The 14,023-nt window shown below is 42.7% G+C and overlaps 1 protein-coding gene across 1 annotated transcript; it reads right to left on the reverse strand.

The window, feature by feature from the left end:
- Positions 1-2,840: 2,840 nt before the first annotated feature.
- Positions 2,841-12,451, reverse strand: DENND10 (DENN domain containing 10). Its single transcript, XM_065639493.1, has 9 exons — positions 12,385-12,451; positions 11,319-11,515; positions 10,032-10,111; positions 8,409-8,557; positions 8,105-8,216; positions 7,657-7,757; positions 6,352-6,459; positions 5,698-5,792; positions 2,841-5,217 (listed from the first exon to the last, which is right to left on the reverse strand). Exons 1-9 carry the CDS (start codon positions 12,428-12,430, stop codon positions 5,041-5,043), a joined length of 1,065 nt encoding a protein of 354 aa, XP_065495565.1. The 5' UTR covers positions 12,431-12,451; the 3' UTR covers positions 2,841-5,040.
- Between the last annotated feature and the right edge of the window lie 1,572 nt (positions 12,452-14,023).

Below are 14,023 nucleotides of genomic sequence, written 5' to 3' on the forward strand. Positions count from 1 at the left end.
TTTGCTGCCCTGCCACAAAATCAAGGTCAGACCTTCCACAAGCGCAGTAGTAGCCCCCGGGGTTGTGTTAAATATAGGTGGGGTCATAGGAGAGATGGCTCCAAGATCACCAAAGGTGTTCTGTGAGGTGCTGCTAAGGCTGCATAGGACAAGAATAAATACCCACTAAATAATGTAATCATCACTTCCACAGAAATAATTTTACAAGTACAGCCTCCAAAGTCTGCCATAATTTAACCTCCTTAGAGCACAACATACAGGTCGCTGCTCTCCTGTTGCTGGAGGATGAGATTTCTTTTCATGGTGGGAGGAAACCAGTGGTTTCCCAGTTCTGCTGCATTCCTACTGGAAGACAGCAATGTAGAGCAAAGGCTGGAAAACCAGCAGCCTGGGCTCTTGCAGGGAAACAGCTCCTGCGGTGCTTTTGGCACTGAACAAACCAGGAAGCAGGGGGTTGAGTTTAGTTTCTTGTAAAAGTTCTGTGGTTTTTGAGCCTTCAGAGAATCACAGAACGTTAGGGATTGGAAGGGACCTCGAAAGATCATCCAGTCCAATCCCCAACAACTGACTGCAGGGAGGTGGAAGAGGCTTGTAGACTCTTAAGTGTTTTTCTCCTTCCAAATCTTTGGTAAGGGTGGTTCAGCTAACAGCCTGCAGTTAAATCCTCTAAACTCCTGTTTCTCCATTAATCCCATTTCAATAACATACCAAAGGCAAACTGGGATGGAGTCTAATTCCACTCAGTAAACATTAATTGGCACTCCAATGAAGACCCACAGCATCCCCCACTCCTTTTTCTAACATAATTTAAGAATGGCTGAAGTATAATGAATGCCGGTTACGAGAACCACAGTGGGAGCAAGGAACAAAACAAACCAAAACAACAGTAGAGCAAAGCAAACAAATTGAAGCTAACACATTCACGAACTTTGCATCGTCATGGTAACTAGACAAGCTATAAATTCTCTGGCACCACACTTGGATGTTTTAAGCAAATTGATGTCATTACAAGTCTGAGTAAAGCTTATGGAAGAAGTCTGGTCATGGGGTCTGTTATTACAGCTGCCCATTATCGAACTCTACCAGCTTCTTAATACTGGGGTTGAAATTTGACATATTAAACACAGCCCCCTCAGGGTTATTCAATACTTCTTTCCTTCCCCCGCTTCTCAGAAATTCTCTTCCCAAATCAGGGCAGGGAAAACATGTTGCTAAAAAGGCCCTGACATCCCTGGTCTTGAAATATAGTCACGGTGACACTAGAGTGGCCGGGACCAGGCACCTGGAAGTCCAGAGGTCTACACGAGGGGAACAAGACTGGGACAAGCAGAAAAGCGCCGTGTTTGAAGGACCTGAGAGTCAGCACCTACAGGAGAACCTTCCCCTTTGTCTTATAACATGGAACAGATGAACAACACCCAGCCAAAGGCAGGTGTGACTCCTGGTGACAGTGCGTTAGTGGTGGAACCGGTTTAAGGTGTGGTGAACTACAACAGATGGAAGCTTTTGGCTTCGAGGAAAAAACAAACGTCAGCACAGCACAATATGGCAGCAGTTCACCGCCTACCTTGCTTCTCATCTTGAAATTTAGGAATATACACTGAGGCATCTGTGTCCCTTTGCTATAGCTTAAGAAAAAACAAACAAACAAACAACCCCCCAAAAAACCCAACTTAAATCACCCCCCCCCCCCCCCCCATTAGGAAATCCTGAGTTCAAGGCGGTGCAGGGCAGCTCTGAACTTCCCACACGGAGCTTTACGGCTTGTTTTTAATTTAGAAATTCAGCTGTTTCAAGTAATATCTCACAACATGCTATTCACAAATCCTCACGAGCCCTTTCAGTAGCTCAGGAACTGAAGCTGCCAGAGGTTGAATTCAGACGCAGCCCGTAAAGATGGATGCTCTCGGATGTCCTGCATTATTTTTTTCCAGGTCACACAGCACTATATTGCTCTCAACCAGAACATTCCCCCACCACTTGCCTGCAGAAGAACCAGAGCAAGCCAGCTCAGAGCTGGGACTAAAACCCCAGGGATGTCGGCGTTAGAGCAAACACGGCATTAACCTTAAGGAACCAGGCTCATTTACTCAGCAAAATCACAACTGAAAGGACTGTTTATCCTGCTCCCCTTCGCTCTGTTCCCCACATGCCTTCCAGGATGTCAGGCCACAGCTGCCATCGCACTAATAGTTCAGGTGGGCAATGAGAGGTCGAGTGTGTGGGGAGTACCTCCTGCCCCCAGTGAATTTCATCTGAATTCAAGGCTTTCCATTACTCTACATGCCACATGCGTCTCTCAGCAGGCCGACAGGAACTATCATTCACCATTTTATATACACCCAGAAACAGAATGGCAGCAAGATGAGAAGGTCTGAATGAAAATTTCATTTTACACGGTCTTTGCTTCTAAGAGGAAGAAGAAAGGAGGTCATTGGACTTTGCAAAATCAGCAACTGCATGCACAGGCTGCTTGTACACATCCTGAGGAAAGGGAAGTGAGAAATAAGCAGAAATCTTTCCCTCTCCTGACCTTCCAGATTTTTCTATTTCATTCTAAACCTTTTTGAGAGGAAATTGTGTCAAAAGTCACTAAGAAAATGCAAGAACATCAGGACAATCTTTTGAAAGTCCTGAAGCTGAGGGAGGTCAATGCATTTTTCTCAGCGCTGATTAAAAAATCCCCACAGGTGACAAAACTGTTGCAATTTGTAGTGCTACATTTCTGACTGAAACATCGAGCTGTAGCTCAATCCCCGTACTGTGAAACTAAGAGCCAAGGCCTGTGACTCAGTGGTCACAACTATTCAAGAACACATTTACAGAAATTAAAGGGTAGACTGCTCAGGATTTTTTTAATAGACATACGCATGCTATGAGTCCAGTTCCTTAAGTGCAAAATTATATTTCATTTGTTTCACACAAATATCAGAATACAAGATCTAACACAACACCAATATTTTCAACTTAAACATTTCCAAAACAGAAAGCAAAGTGAGCATTCGATATTTAGTTTGTAACCGAGCTGCTCTGCTTTTTGTGGTCATCTCTAACACCCATAACTACCTTAATGATAAACCTTAAGGCTTTCTGTTAACAAGAAACTGTGAATTTCTTCAGTTATAATGTGGTGCTAAGACAGCTGACTGAAAGCATGTTTTACTTTGTGAAAGACTTCTGTTTCAATGGACTTTAAAGTCGGCCCTGAATGGAATTTTTGGCATAATTTTGCAGTTCTGCTATTCTGACTGTTGTAAACGTCCCAAACAGAAGCAGCAATACTAAGGAACCATTGAGAAAAAACATGAATGAGCAAACGGTGAAAAAAAATGCAGAGCACTTCCAGGTAAATGAAGGCAAATATAGTATTTTTCTCAGAAGTTAAAAAAAAAAAAAAAGCACACTCCTGTGTTTGGAATTTAAACTGCAGAGTTAAGTGTTTAAAGTAGAATTTTACACCCCTGAAAATAGGGGATTATTCTGAAGCACTTTCAGACTGACTGTAATAACGAAACGTTTTATACATGGATGCCACATTCCTTACCCACATTCTAAAATAGATTTCCTTAACGTATGATACAAAGCAAAAGAACAACCCTTTTTCAAACCAATATTGCTTGCACATGGTTATTGATGAGCTCTACCAGTTTCAGTATAGGAAACATCCAGTTATTTAACAATATAAATATTGATTACTAAAGTTTTAATCATAAGTATAAAATCTCTATGTAAAACCACATGCTACAGCCTATCTGTACAAAGGCCAGGAAAAAAGATATTTTTTCTTATAACAAAGTGCTACTGCAGATGTGACTGATTTGTTGCAGACATTTCTGAAGAAATACAGACCGTTTGGCTCAGAGTATTTCCCTACAAAGAATCTAAGCTCTTCTCAGAAGATTACAAAGCAGTTAGTTTCAGGCGGCTCAATGAAAAAAAACATACAAGAAAATCTTGAGTTATGGCTCTGCAACCAAACAAGTAGGCAAATTTTAATTTTCTCTGAACTATTTCCTGGTTTTTGCTATTATTTAAAAAGTTTTCATCTCCATTTAGTCTACACAGAGCACCACCAGACAGTACCCGTGTTACAGCTCAAGCAGTTGAAGCGGTTGATGCTCGGCCTGCGGTGAGTGGCCATTGCAACATTTCTAGTCCATTAAGGCTTTAACTCATCCGATTTTCTATCGAATGGATCAGGAATGAATGGGCAGGTGTCCTCTCAGCAGAGAACCCCAACAGCTTCTTAACTGACTCCAGCTGTAAAGCAGCACTTGTCTGTGATCCCCCAGGAAGCCTCATTTTAAACAGTGTCCTGTCCTCTTTTCCCTCCGTCAGAGGCACAGGATGGAGTGAAAGGGGGGAAAACCTCTAACGCAAGAGTCCAAAAGAGATGCTCGGCTCCCACGCAAGCTTTAGAATACCTCTTCCTTTACACACATCAGATTTTCCCAGACATCCTTTTTCACACCGTGACACTTTCAAGTAGAAAGAAGAGAACTTGTCCATTTATTTGGGATTTCCAGGTATCAGGCAGCCCAGAGCAAGAGCGGTAACTGAGCTTCCAGGTACATCAGCCCAGAACGAGTAACTGCGCGTTCGGTGTGTCCCTGTGCAGGGACCAGCACATCCAAACAGTGCTGGTTTGACAGCACGTGTGCTGCAGCCCCTGTCCCAAACCCTAGGAAGACAAGTCAGAGCAAGAGCAGAGCTGCCTGACATCTGGAACCCGCAGGACAAACGGCCACTATAATAATGTCTGGCACAGCCTGGACACGCGTGCTTGTGCTATTTGTCTGTACACTCATGTTGTGATATGAAATACAGGAGCCATATACACAAAATTATACTTGGGGAATGATAATGACACCAGGAGTGTTCCCAAATACATGTCCGTATGTTCCCGGTCAAGCTCCGATATTCTGCATTATTTCACGGTAAATATGACATTCACTCTTCTACCTTTAATTTTTCCATATAAAATATCAGTTATACCTATCTGTATGGCAAAGACTGTGTTTTTGAATTGGTCCATCAAAATCAGATTTTGAGCATTTGTTCAGCAGCTGCTAAATGAAAAAGAAAGTTTTCAGTAGCTGGTGGAAATCGTTTTTGTTTCAGGGCCTCAGAGTTAAGGGTTGGTTTTTCATTGCCATCGGAAACTTCAGCAAGGGAGGCTAAAGTAGCCAAGACTTCTTTTGTCTTCAGAGAAATATCCTGGGAGAACAGAAAAACAAGCAACCACTAATATAGTTTTAGGTATTATAATGTTTTAACATATACTTATTAAAGAAAAAAAAAAAAAAAAAAGATAAATAATAAAAATCAGGCTTTATAGCTGAGAAGCCATTTCTCACTAGGACTTTTTCAAAGGTATTGATAATACTATTGACAAGGCATTGAGCAAAATACATGCTTTGTAGAATAAAACTGGGAAACGAATTTTACTGGAAGTCTTATACTCAATACAATTTCTGAAGCTTATTCAGCAACGTGGTTACCCAGGAGATAACATAAACCAAGTGTGTCATCCTTAAAAACCTCTGTGAAGAATAAAAATGCTCATTTGTAAAAAGACAGAGGGTAGAAGAGACTGACTCATTCTCCGGGACAATCTCCTACCTACCTCACCTCTGCCTTTCTGCCAAGATTTCACAATAGAAGTAATTTAACTAGGTTTAAAAATAAAATATTAACCTTAATGACTTGGCTGTCTGATTTATCTGGATCTTCTGCAGATTGAACGATCAGTTGTCCAATTTCTTTGTGAAGTTTTCCCATTGTCATTGCCTCTGAGTCAGAAAAAAAAAAAGCACACATTCACATAAAATGACCATTTCTGTGCTATCTGGAAATGCATATGAAAAACAACCAAAACCAAGGAGTTCTCTTCATGACAGCCACTTGAAATCTATCAGTCAAGGCAGTTAACAACTGTCTACCTCTAAATTGGCCCAAAGCAGATGACACGGAGCAGCAGGATGACAAGCGACAAGCAAATTTTCCTTTCAAACAGTCTCCAACCTCCAAGTATTTAGTGTAATGTTCTTATAACAACTCATGTGATATCTCTGCATTCAGCAGAATCTCTCTTCCGTGTACTTGTCTAACATGGATGTTTTGAAGTCTCAGCTGTCCATTTGTTGGAAGACGAAGCACAACTTTCCAAATTCCAACTTCCACCAGTCTTTCAGACTCTCAATAAAATGGAAAGGTAGAAGCTTAAATACTGACTTTTGAGAATCTGGATGGAAGAAGGATCAAGATTGCTTGAGCTACAGCAAGGTTCAGCAATTTCTGTCAACTCTGGAATAAGTGGCCTCTAAGTCCAAAATATAAAAAGCAGCCAACCTTTTACTACAGGGGAAATAGTGATCTCGCTCTCTGCCAAATTCACATACACATCGTAGAGGTCCGGTCTACTGTTCACTTCAGAATCTGTAAATCCAGCAATGTAACCTAGAGAGCAGAATTTCGGCAAGATTAGGCTCTTCATAAACAAAACCAGAACAAACCCAAGATATTGTGGAAAATCGCAGTCCTAAAGTCTGTTCTAAGAGTATTTGACATGATACTCCTTGGAGCCAGGAGGTTGCTCTCTTGATATTATCAGGCACTTAAGAAGCAGATCCAGCAGAATGCTGCACTTCAAGGAGCTTAAAAATCAACCTCTAAAACTGCCTTGAACATGGATGTAACACTAAATGCAATATAAAAAGGTTATCGATGTGAACTTTTAAATTCTCTTCCTACCTTGCTACTAAAATGAGTCATTTGCCAATGAAAAAGCCACTGAAGTTCCTCTTTAAAAGAACCTCCACCCTGGAGCCCCTTGTCTGAGTCAGTATCAGATTGGAACAGAAGAATAAAACCAGCAGATTTTCTTAGTTATAGTGTGCCAGGTGAGCAAGCTTAGAGCACCTTTTCCCCGGGGAAGATGTCTAGGGAGCTGAAACAAGCACTGCTGGTAATGCAGGAGAAGTATTGAAAGATGAGTAGTCTTCTTGCTCGTGATTCTGTACACAGAAGCCTCTGAATTGCCACGTTACGTGTCATTCCAACCTTTGCATAAACCAAGGGCCTCTTCCTGGATTATGCGTTAAGTCCGACGCGTACACAGCAATGTGTCACACAGATCGAACTCCTACGTAGCTGGCAAAATCTACCTGTGATTAGGAGCCAGAGACTTCACTAGCAGCACTCACAATAAAAATTTGGAACTTCAGTCAGAGACTGAAAAAACAAAAAAAAAGAAAAAAAAAAAGAAAAATCCTAAAAATTTAGTTACTAACTATGTGTAGAAGTTGGGAAAAAAAAGTAGCTTATGTAAAGCTTCTGTACAACACTAAGACTTTCAGTCCCTCTGATCAGAACATCAAAACAGTCTCAAGGCTACTTTGCATTTGTGACTGGGGCAGACCAATGTGGATCCACCCAGAAACACCAGATTAACTAGTTCTCTTCTAAAATACTTGTTTAGTTGATTTGCCTATTTGCCTTTTCTAAAGAAAATGATGCTGTTTAACTTTGAACAATAGTATTAATAGCAAAATAGCATTTTTTTTTTCTCCTCAAAGAGCACTGGTGCAAGACCTTGCAGTAACAGAAACTGAAATAAAATTTTCGTTATATTTTTAATTAATAAATTATCACTACCTGTGCAGGCTTTTAAGGCTTCCAGTTCCTCCTCATTTAGATGTACGTATGAATGAAGAATTGACCAGTCTTGTCGATGCCACACTAAAGCAGGCAAGGTCCTAGGGAAATTAGATGGGTACTTGACACACAGAATTTTACTTGAACTAATTAAAATTTAACGGTACAAAATGTCATAAAGAACTAGTATGACAAGATTTGGCACGTATATACACGAACTAGAGGGATTTCTACTATCAACGCAAGCAGAGTTTATCACTCTTTCTACGGTTCAATTTCTCCGAGGTAACAAACATATGGCTAAAGCCCTAAGAGGGATTCAGCAGGATTCCAATAAACAGGTTTAAGAAAGATTTTCTTCCCTAAAATCTGGACATTTCTCTCAATTAAGGTTCAAAATTTGTTGGACCTTCGAGGGTAGGTGGGGAGGCAGGGGTTGACAAAGTACCTGGTAAACTCCTGCACAGCTTCTATTCTAGGATGGTACACTACAATTCTCTTTTTCAACATCAGTGCTGTATATAAGATAACTGTTTCCATTCCAAACTGAGATACTATATCTAGGAAAGAGAGGAAAATTATTTTATAGAAGGATAAACATGCTGATATTACAACTTATTTTTTGAAGAAGCTTAATAATAACAGCACAGATTATGCTGTTAACACTACTGAATTGAAGGACACATGAAAACTAGATTGTATTTTATACTGCACAAAATAAATCAGAATAGAGACTTATGGTATTAATTAACCTTTGATGGAACCAGCAAGATAAGCCTTCCGAGCATCAAAATCCTTGCTGAGGAAAGATCCGTTTTCTTCGCTTTGGCAGATCCCCTTGGTCAGGACTGCAATGTAACTCTCCATCATTTTAACTGGACTTCCGTGCTTCAAGTAGATCCTGAGTGAAAAGAAGAGAGTCTGATATTTTGACTGCAGTCAGCAAGAGCAGATATGAAAAAAAAAAATTCACAGTATCACAAATAGCAATATTCTTGGCAAGAATTATTATTTTGGACACCTGGTTGAGGTTTTATTAATAAATACTAAACCAGAAGTCTTTCAACATGCTCACAAAAACATGTTTGTCTTTTAGGATAAAAACCCCCTACCTTGTATTTTTTAGTTTCCTATTTTACGAAAGAACCAACATTTACCAACATAGAAACAGAGCACAAGGTGTAAGCACGTGTCCAGACTAAGGATTCTTTGCAGACTTGGAAGGTACCTGCTTTATGAAAAACCAACTATTACAGTAACTCCTGCTATTATTGCAGACCACATGACTAGTTTTTCATTTATTATCCAAGTATCATTAGGCATTTGTCTGTACTCTCTGATAAATTATGACAAAATATAAACATATGTCCTTGATACTCATTAAAAAAAAAGAAAACAACAAAACCCACACACTTTTAGCTGTCTTCTAGACAGCAGAGAGACACCATAGCCTATTTTACAGGTTAAGGTACTTCAGGACTAGTGCTGAAGTCCAACTGCCCTTTTGCGATAGTAGCTACAGTACAAGGCCGTGTCACGTTTGAAACTCAATTATCATGTTTAGAGGAATCCATCCTGGATTTGAAAAGAAGTTTTACTTTATAAATTAGCGTTAATGTGATCCAAAGCCAACCTAGGTATTTCATATATCCATGAAAAAGTTCAGGTTTTCAACACCCTGCAGAACTGCCTGATGACATTGCTAAGGCTGTGATATAACAACATCACAGTTGCATCCCATTAGCAGCAAAATATCAGGGAATACTCTTGGTATCAAGAACCGGGACCCAACCAATTTGAGAAGTGAAAGCAAAGCAAAGAAAGATGCCGAGGGAGATGATGAGAATGGGGAAGTGGAGGAAGGTGAGTAAGTGGGACAAGGGAAGGAGAATATGGCAGTCTGGTTCGAAGGAGGGAGAAGACAGAGAGCCCTCGTTTTCTGAGAGAAAAAGCAAAAAGGCTGTGCCTGCTTCAGAGCTGCAGGAAACGTCTGTAGTAGCAGCGGTGTGGAGGGATTCAAGTTGCCCTCCATACACACAGTGACCTTTGACTACACAGCACTGACCTCTTCACAAATTTTATACTTTTTAAAAATACGAGAGAAAAAAAATGAGTGTGTGTGGGGTGGTGGGGGTGTGTCTGGAGACGACACGTTAAAACCTACTGGGCACCTGACATTCACCCAGCACTTACTGCATGAACTCAAGACAAAAAGCTCAAACCAAGGATTTATATAATCTGATTCAGTTTGTAGAACTGAGTTTCCAGTGGATTGTTAGACCCAATGCAAACATAACACAATGAAATTTAATCCTTTGCCTTGGCAAGATCCAAACACGCACCCAGCGGTACCTCAAACGAGCTTTTGTACAGACCTACACAGTATCCTCATGAAGGCAGCGTATTTCTCTGGGTTGAAGTCTTTGGCCATTAGGACAATGGAGAAGTGGGTCACCTGGGCAAGACACGCAAACACAAAAACACACAGCTTATTTAATGACTCTATATGAAGAGTCTTTTTCACATTATTGAACTTACTGCAGTACTCTGACAAGGTGTTTCAATTAAAAATAAGTGAGTCGGTAGCAGCGGATCCACTTTTCTAACTGCTGACGAGGTCTGGTCAACAGATTTCTGATGTGACTCATTTCCACTGAGTCAGATCTAGTACGTACTATCTTTTGCTTAATCTACTGTATAAGAGTTGCTTTCCTTTAATACGATGAGATCAGTTTAAAAGAGAGAAAGGCGTTTTAATTCCCCACAGCAGGTTGGAAACCAGCATCAACGTATTTAGAAAGACTGGAAAAAAAATCATGGATAGCTGGCCCACAACAGAAATACTCTTTAACTTCCCGAGTCAAATGACTGTGGGCTGGGACAGTATAAGGCTGAAAATCTGCAGATAGTAATGAAGCTCACTTGTCCTCCTTAAATAGCATCTCCCACTGCCACTAGCAGAGACAGCACAGGGACATGTTATTTTATTTTACTTTTTTTTTTTACACCTTTAAGGTTCATAGGAGATACAAGCTTGGAGTGAGGAAAAGCAAACATCATCTTGCTGTGGGTATGCAAAATTACCACATTACCTTTCTACTAAACAATATAGCATGAAACATGAAAACTGAATAAACTCAACAGAGAGTTGAATGATCTTCGCAACAAGAAAAGTATAGAAGATTCAGGCATATTGGCAGCCTTCCAGTTATCAATGCAGCAGAAAAAAAGTACCTATATAAGTCAACCCTTCAGGAAAAAACCCATCAAATTCTACTTGAACAAGATTTTGGACACTATGAAAGACCCTCTCTAGAGCTTCCTTGACAACAAAAATAAAAAGAGGAAAAAAATTGCTGAACTTGAAGTGCAAAATAACTAGAAATAATGGCATGAAATAGCATTTCCATTTTAATACAGATAATCTAAATCAGTTAATAAGTATCTCAATCTCTCTGCAATTCCATCCAATATACACCTTGGTGAAAAACAAAACGTGTGGACTGGTTAGACAGCTGGGTAAGAGCTGCATCTGTGAGCACACACAACCTCAAATCCCTTCCTCATAGCACACAATGGGAAACCACCACTTAAACCGCCAGAGGAAGCGCTGCAGAAATCTTCCTTAAGCTCTACTGAAAAAACAGCCAGCCAAGTCCTACCTTTTTCAAGGCTGGAGAATCTTGAACTTCGGCAGTTGTGATGTAGAACCACGACCTTTTATACTGGCCAAATACAAATGTATGAAGCAGTTTATTTTCATCCGTAAGGCAGCATTTTCGCAGCAACAGACTCCTCAGTTCAGCTGTTACGGAGGGATAACACCAAACCCACAAAGCATCTCCGTTGGTGTCTTTTTCTATGGTGGAAAGATGTTCACTGTGAGAATGCCAAACAGCAGCAAGGAAGTAAATTGATGGGTTAATCAGGTTTGTTTCCTGGAATCAGATTAAAATTCCACCTCACCCTGACCCCTAGACAACCGGTCCTGCCACTACGGTTTAAGTCGTCGGGCAGCACTTGTGCTACAGATTTTATGTTTTAAATGGTAATAAATATGCGCTCTTGACCTGCTTCGACGGGTCAAAAAAGCACCAGGAGTTTGAAGAGAATCATAGAATCATTTGGTTGGAAGAGACCCTCAGGATCACCGAGTCCAACCATAACCTGACTCTAGCACTAACCCATGTCCCTGAGAGCCTTGTCTAAAGGTCTTTTAAACCCCTCCAGGGATGGTGACGCCACCGCTGCCCTGGGCAGCCTGTTCCAATGCCCGACAACCCTTTCCGTGAATACATTTTTCCTAATAACCAATCTAAACCTCCCCTGGCGCAGCTTGAGGCCGTTTCGTCCCGTCCTGTCACTCGGGAGACCAACCCCCCCCCCACACCCATCCGATCAAGGCACCGACGAACGTGCACCCGCACCAGCCGATTCACCACCTCCCCTGCTTGTCTTTATTTCTGATTTCATAACAGAAACCTCAGAAGCCGTGAATTTAAGACACTTGGGCCGAGCCGTGCACGGTTTCGCTCTGTACCAGGCGGACGGAGGCGCCTCCCTCAGGCACCGCCTCAGGCTGGCGGGCGCCCGGCCGGGACAGGCCCTGCGGCCGCAGCTCGGCGGAGCACCGCTAACCAGCACCTCCCGCCGGCACCGAGCCCCGGCCTGGCCCTCCCAGCAGCCCCCCGCGGCCCGGCCCTCCCCCGGGGCCGGCAGGGCCCTTACCGATCAGCCCCACGGCCAGCAGCAGCTGCGCCTCCGGCTCCGCCATCTTCCTACCCCCGCCCCGCCGCCGCCGCCAGCCCCGCCCCCGCCAGCCCCGCCCCCCGGGCTGTGTCCCCTCAGCCCCCGGCCGCCATCTTTCAGCCCTCCCTCCTCCACCTGATCTGCCCCAGCGGTGCTGGTGCTGCCGCTTCCCTCGTACCCGCCCGTCTGTTTTCCAACTTGGGGGGGGGAAAAACCAAACTGTTGAAAAAAATATAGATTTTTCATTGTCAGCATTTTGTGGCTCTGTAAGTCGCAAGGTGCAATTTACGTGAAATGTTACCTAAAATACGGAATCCCAGACTGGTTGGGGCTGAAGGGACCTCTGCAGATCATCCAGTCCAACCCACCTGCTAACGCAGGGTCACCAGAGCAGATCACACAGGTCGGTCCAGGTGGGTTTGAATGTCTCCAGAGAAGGAGACTCCACAACCTCTCTGGGCAGCCTGTTCAGGGCTCTGGCACCTCACAGGAAAGAAGTTTCTCCTCATGTTCAGATGGAACCTCCTGTGCTTCAGTCTGTGCCCGCTGCCCCTCACCCTGTCATTGGGCACCAATGAAAGGAGTCTGGGCCATCCTCTTGACACCCACCCTGGAGATATTTATAAACATTGATGAGATCCCCCTCAGCTTCTCTTCTCCAGGCCGAACAGCCCCAGCTCTCTCAGTCTCCCCTCATAAGATGCTCCAGACCCCTCATCACCTTTGTAGCTCTGCACTGGACTCCCTCCAGTAATTCCTTGTCCTTCTAAACGTTACCCACCAGCCTGTTTTCCAACTGGGGAAATAAAAAAAACAAACAAACTTTTGAAAAAAATACCGTTTTTTTCATTGCCTGCATTATTTCACTTTGTAAGTCACAGGTCACGATTTATGTGAAATGTTACCTGAGAGCAGGTGGCCCTGCTGGCAATTGCTGCCCAACTCATGGCCAGATGAACCCTCAAACAAACACAGTCCCCCCAGAGCGGCCACACTGGCCGGCTTCTGCCTGGCAGGAAGGAAATACTCATAAAGCACAACAGCTATTCCTGAGTAACTCCACATATCAATGCATTTATTTGAAAATTAAAAGATCTCATTTTCAAGTTTGGATGAACAATGGTACCCGAATACCACATATGGGAGCCATAGTGCACAAACTCCGCTAATGACACAGAACAGCCGCTAATTAGGAAGAAACAGATTAGGAAGGAGAAACTTCCAGAATAAATGGGGTATCTGCAGGAGCATCGGAAGCTGCTGAAGAAAATGTGCAGTCCTGGGAGAGAGGTCAGGCCTGACAAGGATGGGTGGAGAATACACTAGGGGCGGTCTAGCATATTATTTTCATAAAGGTATAAACTTAAAGCAAATACATTAAATATACTTAGCCGCTGTGTACAAAGAGACATTAGGAGTCAGATCATAAAACCTGCTCCTGGCACGAAATTGTCCGATTCAAGCCTCGAGGGCTTTAGGAACTTCTGAGAGATTCAGAGAAGTGGAATAGGCTCTGGAATAGCAAATGCTGCTATAAAGCAGCTATGTCCAGCAGCAGCACACCCACGGTCCCCAGCCAGGGCACGGATGTCCCCAGAGAAGGCTGCAAAGCTTTAAG

Source organism: Caloenas nicobarica, chromosome 7 (genome assembly GCF_036013445.1).
Source record: "Caloenas nicobarica isolate bCalNic1 chromosome 7, bCalNic1.hap1, whole genome shotgun sequence".
NCBI classification, from domain to species: Eukaryota; Metazoa; Chordata; class Aves; order Columbiformes; family Columbidae; genus Caloenas; species Caloenas nicobarica.

What these genes read in the sequence shown, in the direction of transcription:
- DENND10 (XM_065639493.1), bottom strand. Translation starts at nt 12,430, where the DNA reads ATGGCGGAGCCGGAGGCGCAGCTGCTGCTGGCCGTGGGGCTGATCG. An exon ending in ATTCTCCAGCCTTGAAAAAG is followed by an intron (nt 10,112 to 11,318) that starts GTAGGACTTGGC and finishes TGTCTTGCCCAG; the next exon opens with GTGACCCACTTCTCCATTGT. An exon ending in CAGACAGCCAAGTCATTAAG is followed by an intron (nt 5,218 to 5,697) that starts GTTAATATTTTA and finishes CTGTTCTCCCAG; the next exon opens with GATATTTCTCTGAAGACAAA.